This window comes from Brachycentrus maculatus, unplaced genomic scaffold (genome assembly GCF_059751285.1).
Source record: "Brachycentrus maculatus isolate JH-2025_06_01 unplaced genomic scaffold, ASM5975128v1 h1tg000060l, whole genome shotgun sequence".
NCBI classification, from domain to species: Eukaryota; Metazoa; Arthropoda; class Insecta; order Trichoptera; family Brachycentridae; genus Brachycentrus; species Brachycentrus maculatus.
In genome coordinates, this window is record NW_028280814.1 from 91,224 (window position 1) to 107,894 (window position 16,671).

At 33.7% G+C, this 16,671-nt stretch overlaps 1 protein-coding gene across 12 annotated transcripts in view; it reads left to right on the top strand.

The window, feature by feature from the left end:
• The window catches only part of LOC148311612 (CUGBP Elav-like family member 1), an 87,902-nt gene that overhangs the window by 39,355 nt on the left and 31,876 nt on the right, over nucleotides 1-16,671 (top strand). Inside the window, exons 1-2 of one of the 12 annotated variants that reach the window (XM_088256280.1) lie at nucleotides 1,105-1,233; nucleotides 15,793-16,008. The exons of 9 other annotated variants lie outside the window; for them this stretch is intronic. In XM_088256280.1, coding sequence (XP_088112406.1) covers nucleotides 15,867-16,008 — 142 coding nt within the window. In that variant the 5' untranslated portion in view covers nucleotides 1,105-1,233; nucleotides 15,793-15,866. Of the gene's footprint in view, nucleotides 1-1,104; nucleotides 1,234-15,792; nucleotides 16,009-16,671 lie in introns of those variants that run through there. 2 more of the 12 variants (XM_088256279.1, XM_088256281.1) reach the window with 2 other exon arrangements.

Genomic DNA, 16,671 nt, shown 5'->3' on the forward strand with positions numbered 1-16,671 from the left:
TATCAGAGTACTTTTGTTTAGTATTGTCAATAAGAAATATTTTGCAAATATTTATGTGTTCTTACTGTACCCGATAACACTTCCTGGTAATGAGAAATTTTTCAGAAGTAAAAATGTTGCAGTACCATCTTGTTTGATCAGTCTGCGATAACGTCCTCTATGCATCGAACGTGAGAACATTGAACCTTTACAAAATAATAATACGATGTATGAATTTTGGATTTGATGATTCACCGGTAAGTTATTGTTGGCAACCCGTTTACCTTGGCGACATAGTGGTGATGGATGGCTGGGATATATGATAAACATATTTAAAAACGGTTAGAGAAACATTTCTTTATTTTGAGTACATTTTTGCATATGTGTAGGAATAAACGTAAATAGTATACTTCAGCTCTGCGTGAAATTCTGTTGACGGCACTGTAGCTCGTCGGGGTAATTCTTTAACGAGTAATAGCAGAAAGTCATTTTGTGTGTTGGGATTCTTTGAAACACCGCTCTTGGTGAGGTTACAATGTTTTCGAATGCATTTCCAGTTTTATTGGTTTTTAGCTTTCATTTTCTATGCTAAATTTGATTTATTTTAACGGGCTTATAACATTGTAATAAAATAATTTATTACAATTGTGTAAGTGTGTACTTTCGATGACTATATAGTGTTGTGCCACCAAATTTTAAATGTTTATATGGTTATCACATATTTTGTTCCATATCGGGATCGTTTCCACTTTATTGATTCTACGTGTAATTTGAGTCACGTGTGTAATTGTTAATTGATGATTGATTAGTTTTCAGTAATTTTCTCCGTACGCGCGTGTGGTGGAAGGGTTGAATACGAGCGTGGCGGTATCATTGTATTTTAATCGGTTTACGGCGCTCGTGTGTGTGAGTGCAATTAGTATGAAGCTCGCTTCCAATCTCTAATTGCATCCAGCTATCCGCGCTCAGTCGCAATGACCAACGTATCGCATACCAGGATCGTATGTCACCGAGGAGGAACAGTGTGCCCATACTCCATTAGACGACGGCCACATAAGGTGGATAACCATAAACACCCGAAAAGAAACAATGGGCATAATGGCCGGTGTTTAGTGCTTAGCGTTTAGTATGTCGCGCACCGTGCTCGGAGTTGTGCGCGTCTCCGGTACCTCACCTTTAGTCGCTAGTGGCGCTGATATTCGTCTTCCTCCGATACTATCGCTCACTAATCGCCGTGAATGTAAGGCCCAGTGTGTACGTCCAGCGCGCTTCAACAATTCGATTAAAAATTTTATGCATCGGCAATCGGTATCCAAGAAGATAAACCAATTTCTTCGAATTTCATTCGGCCGGTCGACATCGTGAAAATTATTCCGAAAAAGGTGAATTAGTAAAGATTATAATTTTTTAATGGGGCGTTACTAATTTGCGTAAAATAACATTTGAATAATTTCTTATATTGTGATTAACTGCCGTAAATTACTGAAGTAAATTTATGCGATTCGTGAAGACAGGTAATCTCTTCGATGTTATGGTGTTCGAATAGTAGTTAAAGGCGGGCTTTATTAATTCAGAAATTATTACAGTTACGGAAAATGTGTGATGTTTTGTACCCGTATAAATATATCGTAGTATTCATACTTATTTGTTTTGCGTTATTTTAAATTATAATAAATTGATGAAAACTTTTAAAAGCTCTCTCTTCGATGGTACGGATTGCGTTTGAGCACTCGAGTACCTGGAGTGTAATTTACGGGCGTTCGTATTGGATTTTAGGGACTCTAGTTTGTCGTGACCGGAATAACGTAAGACTGTTCACACAAATGATGTGACTGCCGGGTTAATCCGTCCGACACTGCGGCCAGGTATCCGAAGACGGAATAAATTATACCTGCGACTTCGCAACAGCGCGATGGATTAAGTCAGTTCCATAAAAAACAGTCGCTTATGCGTGCCGTATGGGACGTGGAAAGATTGTCAATAGAGTGACGCGACCCGAGACCCGCCGCGATATACAGGGTGACATAAAGCGTATCGACTTTCGCGCAGGGCTGCGGAGTCGGGGAAAAAAACGCAACTTCGACTCCGACTCCGATTTCTATATTTACCAACAACACGACACCGACTCTACGACTCCGACTGAAAAAAATTCAATTTTATCAGGTTATTTCCGATATACATACGATATACATTTTAAGTTTATAAATAAGTAGAGATGGGATTTAAATTTGAAAATGTAAGTTGAGAAGCAAGGCAATCTCAATTAATTTTGTTGATTGTGTATATAATTTAATATTGTTATATTTATTCCACATTGTTTGCTCAAAAACAAGTACCTAAATTTGGAAAGCTTTCAAAAAGAAAGTTATTTCACACGTTTAGATATGGATAAGGGGAAAAAAAATAAAATTACTTATGATTTGTTTCTATGATTTATTTGTGAAATACGAGTATTAACCGTGTTGACGTGTATTTTCGTTGTTATAGTATAAAATATTTTGTATGCTGGAACTGGATATAATAATTACATATAATTCGTCATAATAAATATTAAATGTTTCACCTGTATATTGAGCACTAACATATCGCACCTTCCTTTTTTCCATTTGAGCTGTCCGAACAATCGGAATAATTTGCTTCGTTGAAAAAAGCAAAAACGAATTTATAAAAAGCACGTGCAATCGAATCGCTCACGATACGGTTTTAGAGTCGCATCTTGTGGACATTGTACTATCGTGGTTGTTTTATTTTAAAGATATCTCAGCTAAGTGAAATGCCCACATGTATTTATTTCTATACTTATTTACATGTATAAAATGTTTGTTCAGCAGATAATGCTTTAAACAGTAGTGTTATTGTTTGTAAAATGTTTCAGTACCTACTATTGTCGGAAGTTTGTTTAACAAGGGTTTCCTAGCACCTCGCGTTATCTTCGTTAAATATAATATAATCCAAAACATAATTGATATTGGCTGTACTGTTTTACGTGCCTCAGGAAATTTATGTAATATTCATATTGTCTTAATTATCTTATAATTATCTCTCACTTTTCTGCTTTTATTTATGTCTTGTCAAATTTAACTCACACTAAATATATATATTTTTAATACCAATATACAATTGTATGAAAATAACTATTGGATTTCTTTCTTCGACCAATTGAAAATATTGCATATATAATATTGCAATCACTATTAACTCTTGGAAATAATACACTGAGAAATGCTACAGGATTCGCGATATTAAAATTATACGCAACTTTGTAAGCATTCCGAACGCAAAAGATTAAGTACTCTTGAATTATTCTTAGAAGTCCCATACACCATTAGATTTACGTGTGCTCAGAAAAAAACCTAAATATTTAAATTCACTCTGCTATGTGGGGCCATATAAAGTCGGTTTTCAAGGAAATTGTGATCTTTTGAAATAACACTTTTTAGAGATTGGTTGGTAGGACTTAAACGTGCTTCTCTTATTTTTCCTATCTGACCTCATAATAAATCCAGCTCTACGGCTTCCAGAATACGAAAGTAAACCAAAACAACCGAAGGATCTTGAAAAGCCAAAAGTCGAGCTTATCATATCTTATCCATCCCCTCAAAGGTTATTTCCCGAAAACGGATTTCATCTTATGTAAATGACATTTTCTTTTCGATAAAGTACCTTTCGTTTTAATCTATATTATTTTATTTATTTTTTATTATTTAAACTTTAAGTACAGAAAAGAAATAAGTTCATTAGCGAGCTTATTGCTTAAAATCAATATCTTCCAACCAACCAAAAACAGACTAGTGATATTGATCAAAACGTTTGATACCATGTATAGCTGTTTGCAATCAGAGGGTAGATAGCACTGGAACATAAAGAAAACGTAAATTACAAATTGAAATTTAAAAAAAAAAAACATAAATCACAAAAGATGAAAATAAGGAGGGCAAAGGATAAAAGGAGTTTAGGGAAGAAGGAGGTAGAGGGAAAAACTAAAGGAGGAGGTTTGATAAATAGTAATGTCTCAGACGTTAATCTATATTCAAATACAACTTATATATTTACTTTTTAATTATTATCCATGAGATTCTAATCAAAGAACAAAACAAAGCATCGCTGATATGAAAAATGTATGTATGTTTAGATATACATACTTATACGAATATACCCCATTTGGATGATACAAAAAATGTTAAAAATTTCCTTGTAATAAATATTTTTAGTTTCTACCTAATTCCGATAATTTCCAATAATTATCTCTGTTGTAGAATATTGTACAATGTATTATCTTCTTGCTTCCTTTTGATTTTTATGAATGAGTTATTATGAAAAATAGTTCGGATCATTCTGTCGTGTTCATTATTCTCGATAATAGAATCATTATTATACTAAAAAAGTGAATTATTCGCATCCGAAATATGACTCGATAGAATAGGGTCTGTACTGTACAGTAGCTAATTAATATCAATTTATGCCTCAAATTTGACAAACAATCTTTTCTGTTTGAAACCATATTATGATGAAATAATTGGCCGATAGTTTTTCACGACCATAGTAGTAAAATATTAATATTTTTTATTAAATCGGACACTGGATTATTCACCCTACGGATGAGAAGTCAATTTTAAAAATGTCTCAACTTAATATGAAACGTGTCTCATTCTTTGTTTTTTTTTTTATGAATAAAGATGGAAGTCTAGCATCTCTGGTGTTACGATCTGGCATTTGGCTGGCTTAAGCGATCACTTTATATTCGTTGACCATTCTGCCCATTATTGAACATCTATATTGCATTATTCTTGAAATCTGTGTATATGCAACGGTCTTAGATTCTTCCGTATACCGGTAAGGTTTTCGATGCATTCGTGAAGTAGGCCGATCGTTACGCCATCAGTTGAGGGATATGTAAAGTATTAGCTTATCCGTTTGAACGTTCAGCGTTCAATATGGATGTTCAATAATGAGCAGAATGGTGAACGTTACAAAAGTGTATAAAGTGATTGTTTATGCCAGCCAAATGCCAGGTCGTAAGTCTGGAGATGCTCAAACTTTCATCTTCTTTCATAAAAAAAAATGAAGAATGATACATGTTTCATATGAAGTTAAAACACCTTTAAAAGAGTAAAATATTATCTAAATATATATGGTATTAAATAGCGACTAAACTTTTACATACGCATTACAGTATTACGTGTGTTACTAATTTATTACATTTTCAGGGATAAATTTACACGTACATTGCATTAACAACACAATAAAATCGTGAACGGCGAGTTTTCTCAACTACTCTAGGTAATTAGCGTGTTGCGCTCCGTGATGATTCTATTAACCAAATTGGCCTGTCAATATCGCCCTCTCTTCTGATAATGGCACATCATTTGCTCAATAACTGTTCAAATGACTGCTATAACCTATAACCTATAAACATTATACGTCCGATTAATTCCGTTTGAACTATCCATTATTTGGAAACACAAGCATTATCCAACCCCGTGGAATGTGTTCCGTTTAGCATACTTGGTATACCATATTTATCAGGTCGGGAAAAATTACGGCCCGCGGACTCGTGCGACCTGCCACACATTTATTTGCGACTCTTCACATATTTGACTATCCATTTTTAAACTATGATATCACAAAATCTTACATCTGGGTTAAAGAAACGTGAAAAAATGTCTACACAGAGTTACATTACAAAATATCTTTAAAAAAACAAAACAATTTTAAACGAGCATATCCCAGCTTCAATACGAATGAAGAAGTTTAAATCGCAATATATCGAAATTTTAGTACCTATTTCATTTGAAATTTTCTAAGTTTGCGAAAATCAAACATTTTGAAAAAAAAACAAAGTTATAAGAACGTTGATTGAATCTTCAACGCCGTTGATGATGAAACATAATTTTTTAGTTAGTCTAAAACTAGATTTAGTCTAGTGAGATTGAAATAATAACACAATCATATTGTAATAAATATTTAGATTAATTTTATATTTGCAAAAAAAAACAAGACTACTAAAAAACGAAACATCAAAAAAAGTACTGCTGGTTCTAGGTAGGTACCTACATAAGTTTTTATATCTACATAATTACATTACTTTCTTCGATTCGATAATAATTCGAAACCGCTATCATCAGTTTTGCAGTACATATCGAAAATTATAACATCTCTGATTTCCTTCAATGTTAAATTAAATTGACAAAACTCAAGTAATTTATTTTACCTTTGGTAGCTTTTTTCCAATTTTATAATTGAATCACTCTGCATTTTTTATAAAATACTCTTGTAAATTAGTACGTATGATGTAATATTGACCATTCAATTTACGTACAAACTCTTAACATTATTTTTGTCTATTTGACCTCCATACTATTTGCCTCGAATGACCCAATACTAATTCCAAAACTGTTTTAGTGGCTTCTAGACTGACATAAATCGTAATGATCTTCAACCAAACCGGCCGGCGTATGGTTGATAATAAGGTGTATGCATTTCACACGGGTGACATCTACCTCTGTTGGGCGATTTGGCCAGAGATCGTTCGTCTTGAGGCCGCTCGTCTGAATTTCCATCCTTACTTAAAATGTGTAATTTTCCTTCGACTCACACATATATCGTAGTCATACAGGAGAAAGTGACCAAGTGCATTTTGTACAAAAACGTGGTTATTGACTATTTCATACCTTACAAGCTTTGTATTGCCCTGAAAAAAATCCCGAAGCGACTTTAAAAATGGAAGTACAATATACTGACTTGTTAAAAATGACCAACTGCATTGATTTTTATCTTCTTTCCAAGCAAAGGTGACTTGAATGACCCTTCTGAACATTTTACGTTTTGGTAGTTGGTCACTTTCCCCTGTACGACTACGACATATTTTTACTCATATTCCTTTAAAATTTCTAGTTATTTTTTAGTACTGTTTATAAACAAAACATATTAATGAGTTGAAAAATCGTAAAATGCAAATCCTAAAAATATTTCGGTTAAATTAACACACTTTTTTGACAATATTTCTTCCTTTTGAAATAACACAACAAAAGACTAGTAAAAAATTCCTTCAGAAGCATTCACTGTATATTTTAAGTTGAACTTTGAACTTACATAATAGCTGTTACTATGATTGCATAATATTTGAATACATATTAACCTTGCTAGTCGTTGTACTTTTATGATAAAACGGGGCATTGCTTCCAAATTCATTTATTTGAATTAATTTACAATATTATCACTCCCATTAACACGACTCGACTATTTTTAAAGGCACAATGTCTATTCGGACCTGGTTACCAAATAAAAATTCCTACTTATTGGGATGTATTTTTTGTATTTCATATATCGCCCACTCCTTTCAACAACGTCATATATCAAAAATCGACAATTTTCAGTTGTGCATGTTTTCGGAATGCCCATAAATGTACTATATCCCAGCAAAAGCGGCGTATTTTTAACTCAATGTTTATCCGCTACGGGGCAGAAAGTGTTGTTTTTGCATTTTGAAGAAAATGTATTATTTAATTATTTTTTTTTAAATATACTAAATATTTTTCAAATGGAGAAAAAACCTTCAGGTTTTACCTAAAAAGATCGGTTGCACAGTAGAAAATTCAATAAAGGGCTTGCTATTTATTTTTAATATATTTTATTTTATGTTTATACTTTAAAAACGATCTCCTGAAAAATCAAGTTTTTTGATATATGAAGTTGTTGAAAGGAGTGAGCGATATATCAGGCAAAGGTTGTTAGTGGCAAACCCGAGTGCTCCGGCCTGGGAGTTGGTTGTCATTCGCCATCGAAGCGACTGACAAGATAATAATAATAATATCGGATAACTTATACAGCACCATTTCCGTAACATACAGGTGTTACCTCAAGGGCGCTTTTATGAAACGGAGAAGAAATCCAAATTAAGATGAGATGTGAATGCACTCTAATGAGTCAAATATGCAAGCAAAAGTCAAAACACATCGTAACTGAAAACACGAATTTATAACTGATAAATAGAAACTTAGGAGGAACCTCAAAATAATCATTTTAATTTTAGAAGAGGCGTTATTTATGTATGTATTTTGCTAAAACGAGATCTATGAAAAATTCTGTAAAATTACTTTTCTCCAGAATTATTTTCTTGAATATCATATCATTTTACTAAATTGCTAAAATTTGGCTGATGCAATTAACTTATCAAAGCTTGAAATAAATAATATATCAAAAACGTATAAATGAATAATGGGGAATTTTTTCATATTAAATCATCAATTTAACTCATATTTTCAGTGACAATATTACCCTTAATATAGCATCAAACGGTATTCCATGTTATATGTATGTAAATAAATCATTTATGGTAGGTACTTACTATTTTTAAAAAAACGCCAAACTTTTCAAATTTCTAAACCATACCCACGTTTGCCCGCCTCCATAGTATATAGCGATAGGCTACCACGCTGGATATTCCTAAGAGGGTCAAAATAAATATTAGGGATTTTTCGGAAAGGCTGATCACCTTTCCTTCGTGTATTTAAAGGTCAAGATAACACTACTTCTATACGGTGCAGTACCCTATGCACCGTTGTGTGCGGATAAGTATAAGAAATAAGAAGAAGAATACCTACGAAATTGCTAATATGACTCAAATTGAATATTATATTCTCTCACATTATGACTTTTCGAATGTTTATATTTTTAATCCCCCTTATGAATACTCCTAAATGTCTAAGACTCCGGCTTCCTTTGACAGGCGAAGTTCATTTGAAAGCTTTTTGATAACGCATATCTTCAAACGCTTATTACGACAAAATGAATTACAATCAAATTATATCGCATTCATCATACGTACATGATAAATTCGGAAGTCTTCGGTAACAGATATTTTAGAATGAAAAAAATATCAATGAAGCCCTTATTTTACCATTATATATTTATTCGGAATTTACTTGTGACTCGTTCGACTTTAAATATACGTATTAGGGTATATGTACCTAGGCATTCACAAGAAAATTTGATACATCAATTTATCGATACTTTTAAATAAGTTGACACGTCAACCATAAAATTATTTTCATGCATTATGCAGCATCTCATTCGAGAGTTTCTAAAATGAAGAAAAGTACAATTTAAAGAAAAATAATTTACATTTAAGCACTTACTTTGTGATTTTCCATTTTATAATTAAAATGTTACTTTGTTTTAAAATCACTACAAATATATTAATAGTGATTTTAAAACCAAGTTACATTTTAATTATTAAAGAATAATATTTATATTAATTTGTAATCAAAATAACATTTTTCTCGACAAAAATTCATTAATCTCGACACGATCTTGCATTAGAAACATATAATTTTTCACCCCCATTTTCAAATTATATTTTTAACGTCGTTTTATGGGTGGATAATCAAATTTGCCAAAGACGTCCAAATGTAAGGTATCTTTATTTCTAATATTATATTCATGTTACTAAAATGTTTTATAAACATAACATTTTGTTACTTCATTCATTCGTAAACGTAAAATGCATTAAGGCAATAATACGTGTATATATTACATGTATGTACATCGTGTATGATAAAACATAATGTATGGCAAAACGTTGTACGATATGAATGGTGATATAAGGAAAGAATGCAAGGCTGAGATAAGCATTATCGATAAAATTAAGAAATGTGTGGTGAGATGTTTGGGCATGTGAATCGAATGAGTGAAGAAAGCATTGTTAAACAAATTTATGAGGCGAATGTGGTTGGTAATAGAAGCAAAGTAAAACACCGCACAGAGGTAGGCAAAGAGAATAGAACGCCATACCAATCTGTCTTTTCGCACAATCTTCGCCTCTTCCACATTATTCATACATCTTCTTATACATAGGAACCGATTATTCCGACTTCTGACCTGACTGACGACTTTCAAGTTCTTGAAATCATGCCAAGTTTTCCTCGGTCTTCCTCTGCTTCTATTACCAACCACATTCGCCTCATAAATTTGTTGAACTATCCTTTTTTTGTAAAATTCTTCACTGACATTATTTTCAAAACTGAGTATGCGGCTGCTCTGGGCCCTTGTAAGGTGGCATATCTCACAGCCGTATAAGAGAATAGGTGTAATGCTGGGTTTATATATACGAGTATATGCGGAATTTGGTCTTTGCCGACTATAAATTCGATCTCCAGACAGCCTTTAAAATTGTAACACTAACCTTCATATCTTTTTTCACATATTTTCAAGCATTTGAACTATTGTGGTGATTTTAGAAAATGCAATAAGTATGTAAGGGCATAGATACTTTATATTTATGTTGTGACTTCTTAACCGCAATTTAAATTCAACTTATTCACTACCTCAGTCGTTCTTTATCGATTCTACAAATATTGTGTTTAAATTTTATAAAACTTGAGCGTCTCAACGATTTCCGGCTTAAACGGAAAGGAGGTATTTTGTGGATCCGGTGTACAGTACATAGAAAACGTTTTCGATTTAAAATTTATTCTTGGAGGTATACACTCGTACGTACAACGTACAGGTTTGTAAATCGTTTAAAATCGTATCCTTTTTTTAATAGTCTATTATCATTTAAATTCCTTTGAAAACTTAGACCTTTGCGTCAAATATTTTGTCCTTCAATAATTTTTGTAATATGTATTTTATATTTTCATTTCAAAATCACCGAATATTATTTTTTTATAAAAAAGAGAAATATATTTGTTTTTTATTATTTATAAAAATATTTCAATTTTATACTATTTCTGTGAGCCTAAGCGGCTCATTATTAGAAATAGGTATCAAATTGTGGTACAGTGGATTCGAATCAAGAAACTCTGTACCAAACTGTTTACATTTGATTCATATTTTAACCTAAGTGGTTTATTTTTTAATCGTTGTCGTTGTTTAATACAAAATGAATATTTTTTTATGTATAATGTTTACAAATATATCATATTTCATACTGCAATATTTTCTCTAAAGCTTATGATAATATCGTTTGAAAATAGGAACTAGAAATTAAATATATATATATATATATATATATATATATATATATATATATATATATATATATATATATATATATATATATATATATATATTTATTTATATATACATATATATAAAATCATCGATCGCCATGTCGGAAAAATAGTTGCTGTACGTAATAGCCAAATACAAACTTTATTATTTTCCTTTTGTTGAAAAAGTTTCTTATAGTTTACCAAACTTATCATCGAACAAATATTAGGTATCGACACGTATCTGTCAATTAGAAACAAACTTCGACGATATCCTATCACTTTGAGTATCTGATTGTCTAGATATATCTGCAATACGTATGTCGATACTTATATGTATACCTACTCTGTACTGTGCGTCACAAAAAATTAAAACGTGTTTCTTTGTTGATGCCCTAATATCTACTTTGTTCGTTCCTTATTATGTGTGATTCTCCGTTATATTTTTTTCGCTAATATCTTACTAAATCTATTTTTTAAAACATTATTTTGTAGATATGTTCAGTCAATCTTTGAAAATATACAAATTTAATATGTAATGACCCTAGAAAAGCATAAATTTTATGGCGCTTCAACACCTGTTTTTTGTCTTTTAGCAATATATACCCAATAGTGTAAACATGGATAATATACCCAATTTACTACAACTAAAAATTATTTATACAAATACTTCAATATACTATGACTATGAATTGTTATGAAACAACAAAAAATAAAACCAGTGGACACCTTTAGCTGTGGAAACGTTTGGCTGTGACCTAATGTGAAGAACAAAAACTAGCAGTATTCTAGCGAAAAATACTTAGAAAGATGTTTATTTAGTACGGTAGAAGTGGGGGATTACAGATGTTAATTGAATCACCAGTTTTATAGAAAACAAAATTATGGTGAGATTATGTATATTCTAATAACTACGGTGGGTAGAATAATTAAAAACCCGGATGAATGGGCTACAAAGTTCTAGACTCCATCAAATCGGAAACAGTTCAGAAACAGACCTAGGAAAAGGTAGATGGGCCGTATGAAAGAAGACTGGAGTGGAACAAAAATAAAGGAACCTTGAGAAGTATGGACAGGGTTAGGTTAGGTTAGGTGAAGTAAGGTTAGATTCGGTTACGTTAGGTTAGATTTGCCGCTGAAAAGTACTTGTGAGGGAAAACAGATCCAACCCCTGGATGTACGAGTATTGTCAAAAAGAAGAGGAAGAAGTGTCAAAAATGTTTTCTTGAATAACACACTTGTATGTGGAAGTATGTTTATTCTGACGTCTCTGTGTAAACTTTAATATTTTGTTGTATTTTAAGCAAAATAAAACAATGCTCAAATACAAACTTACTCATCATAATATTGTGAACATACGTTATATCAAATATAATATTATGCTTACACCGCGTAATATTTTCTTTTTCCAGGTAACGATATGTTTTTAGAAATGATTCATATGCAATATATTTCATATACAAAAATATTTTGATGTAACTAACTAACTAACCATCACGCCGCTTCCCCGCAAGGGTAGGCAGAGAGAATAGAGCGCCACACCACTCTGTCCTTGCAAACATTCTTCGCCTCTTCCACGTTCATGCATCTCCTCATACATACCCGCCGATTGTTACGACTCCTAACCTGACCACTTTCAAGTATTTGGCATACCTGATCGTGCCATGTTTTTCTCGGTCTTCCTCTGCTCTTTTTTCCACTTACATTCGCCTCATAAATTTCATAAATATTTTGATGTATTATTTCGTATTTAATAAACTTTCCCAGTACATAATTATGTATTTAACAAGTAATTTAATTTATTATTATTATTAATAAAAATCTAATTATTGATTTAGATTTAGGATTATGATACCACTTGTTTCTGGCGTTTCTCATGTGTGTGATTATAATCCAGGATTCGGACTTCACATACTAATATAAGAGTTTCTGCTTAATAAAAAGCTTCTTTACATCTCACCAATAGATGTCTCTAGTGAAGTTCAAGTGATTCAAGAACAAGGTTTCTAAATTGGTTCATATATATATAGAACTTCCAAGAATTTGAGTAGTGTGGTTGTCAATAATGGATAGAATTGGTGAATGTTACACGTGTGTAAAGTGATCACTTAAACCAGCCGATGACGGTCGTCAGCCCCGTAAATGCCCAGACTTCCATATTCTTCTTCATCTTTGATGAGATGCCAAAAAATAATATGAAAATGTTATCGTAATTTTTAAAGGCAAAATAAATAAAACGCTTTATATTACTTATTAAAATCCACATATCTGTGAAAAAATATACGCTACTCAAAATGTGTTATTTATTTTTTTTGTAACATAATCAATTCATTCTAGCCCCTTTCCAACTTTGTCGAATATATCTTGAAGATTTTTGTTTCGGTTTATTAATGCAGAAGAAAATTTCGCTCGACATCTTAGTTTATTTCGTTGGTTAATAGAATCAGGTCATCCGACATCGCAGGACGCTTGCTTTTCCCGGTATTGAGAAATTTGTGAATTTCTTTTTCGGGCAAAGCCTTAATTGATATTAATTAGGCAGCGGTCGGATATTTTGCAATATTTTGTGTAGCACCGAGTACCTACAATGCGATGTTGGAGTGTGTGCGTTTTCCCCACCCCCCTCGCGGCCATCTCTTCTCGCCCGCGCCCGGCCACTTGGCGCTTGATTGATGGCAGAATGGCCACCGACCGGTGCCAAGTCGGAAAGCATGTGTCTAAAGTTTATCTATTCATTACTCTTCGGCATGAGTTCCTCCGCGTCTGTCCCAGCTCCGCTCCGACACTCTCCGGCCATTCCCAACAGGTTACAATGATTCTCGTTTACATAATATCTCGCCTGGAAACATGCTCGCGGACATGCGACACGAGGCCGAAATTAAGTCGTCTAGCATTTTGAAAGCAAACGCGACAATGCCAAGGGTAAACGCAAATCATTAATTTTTCATATGTTTTTGGACATTTTCTTACCATAATCTGCACCCAATGGTGCATAGAGCACTGCATCGTATTGATGCAGTGTTATCTTGATCGTTACTTACATGAAGGGAATGTGATCACTTCTGCGCTTAGGGACCAACCAGTCCTGCGTATTATGAAAAAAATATTAGACTGCAAAATCACTAATATTTATTTTCATCCCCTCCTGGGAATCGAGCCCGGGATCTCCAGCACGGTAGCTAAACACGCTAACCACTACACCACGGAGTCGGACAAGAAATTTTAGATATTACAGGATATAAATATCCTTGTTTATTTATCCTTGCTTAAAAATAATAATTTATTTTAATAAAAAAAAATACGTTACCTCATTGAAATTATTATATACTTATGTTTACATAATTTTTTTTTTCAAAACTCGCAGCTAGGATCTGTATGAAATTATGCCATTTTTATGTATCAAAGTAGCTTTTTAAAAAAATGAAACTGTACAATACTTCAATCATTAAAACATATTACTTTGTTATTCCTAATACCTATCGGTTTCTGAAACAATGTTATCTGTGTTATGTTTCACAGAAATACACATGAGTTGTTGTGAAACCTGTGGGCGATAACAGTAATAATAATTATTGATTGTATTCTCGGTATTTTCCTCATTGTAATAGAAAACATTCAAAGTCCGCGGTTATGCTAGAAATGTTTCGACGAGGTGTAAAAATAATGTTTTAATGCCCGTGTTGACAATAAGAGTTAATGTACATTTTCAAAGAGAAATCGAACCGCATGTCTTCACCGGGTATTTATATCGTACTATTATGTGCATACGCATTGTGAATATTAATACTAAAAGTCCTATGTGCGCGAATCTCTAAGCAGAAGTATGTATGTGTGTTCGAATAATAAATACTATTTTAAAATATTGTTATCGAGTAATTTTGCAAGAGTTGTATTTTGTATGGAACGTTAATATCGTGGACATAAATAAGACTTGTTTGGACTAATATTACTCATTTTATTTTCATTCAAATTCTAAGAAAATATTTAATAAATGATTAATAAGCTGTATTTCATTTTAAGAATTTTATTAAAAGAAGTCGTCTTGTTGCAATTTTAAAATATCACACCTAAACAAAATATCATGTCGGTGAACGAATTCGCTGAAACACGAGTATCGTGTGGCGTACCAAGAACACTCCAGTGTCACCTGATCCGGTGTGAGGTGTGAGTGATCATTTTTATTAAAACTGACTTATCGATACTGCGTGACGAGTCGTGGGGCGAGGGGGGGAGAGGAAAGAGGAACTCTCTCGGAAAACCATTCCTGACGCGACTGAGTGATCTATTTCCAATGAGCGCCGTAACGCGCGAGCCATTTGTCGATTTACTGGCATGTAAAAACGCGCGAAATTCGCGCCGTACTCTGCCCAACGGTCATCCATCAGCAGGCCGTCCGATCAGCGACAGTCTCCGTAGTATTGTCATTCGAGCGGCCGCTCCGCGCTAGCCGCACTGAACCTAGCGGAGAGGGGACTCGGCCTTGCATCTTGCATCATGGGAAAATGCACGCGGCGATAAGCGATCGACCTCGTTCGAAAATCGAGCCGTTTCGCGTGTAATATTTTCGTTATGTCACGGAAGACGGTCGACGCGTTCGCGTAGCGAGGCGGCCCTCCTCGTGACACGGGCGACACCTGGCCGCGGTGTGGGCTGCAGCCGCCAGGAGGCAGCAGTACCTGCGCCGCCGCCTCCGCCGAGAGACCGCCGCCTCGACTCACTACCAGCCCGACGATCGCCGGCGCAACATAGGGTGTCCCTTTATCGTCTTCGGACTAAAGTGAACGCGGCGCACTTTCTTTTACCTTTCCTATGTCACTTTCAGCGGTGTAGTGCTCGCAACCCCCGAATGAATCGCGCCGTATAGTGATATAAACAGTGTTTTATGTATAATGTGATATGACAATGAAAAGCAGAATAAAGCAAGAGCACAATGGAGGCAGCAGCCCTCCGTTGCAGCGCCGAGGCGGGGGACAGTATCCCGCCATCACCTCCTCCTATTGGCTGCCGGCACCCTCCCCCACCCCCTATCTCTTACCAGGTATACATTCACTCTGAATCCGGTAATTGTAATCAAATGATAACCATTTTTCTTTATTCCTTTACAGCTGGAGATTTTAAATTTATACCATTATTCCCGAAATTACTGGATATATAAATGTCGTAATAAGAAAATTATCTACAAAAAAACCCACTTATAATTTTAAAATTACTTCTTTTTATACATATTATTAAATCCTCGCTTACTATTTTTAAGGGCAAAATAATATTTAATGATAAGCTCTAGACGTAAAATATTAGATATGCATTTTTTATTGGTTTTTCAAAAACTATTTTTTTAGATCCAAGAAATAAATTTATTTTGTCAAAAAATAAGTTTTTTGCATCGTTATGATGTAAACAATTACTGACAATATGCTATCTCAGAGATTTCGCACTGTACTATGGGTACTTAATTTTGTGACATAAATATTTCCTTTAATCATTAAATTTTCCGAGTGATTTGCGTGTCCCAGAATATGATAATGACCGAGGCTTAGTGAATAATACTTTGTGAATAATTGCAAACCTGTACATTACTGATTGAACGAATCACACGCAGAACCGAGAGGAACGGATGGAGCAATACGTACAACTGATGAATACTTACTTATATCGGTTTCATAACCATGTCACAACTATCCATTGTTTACCGCGTTCAATA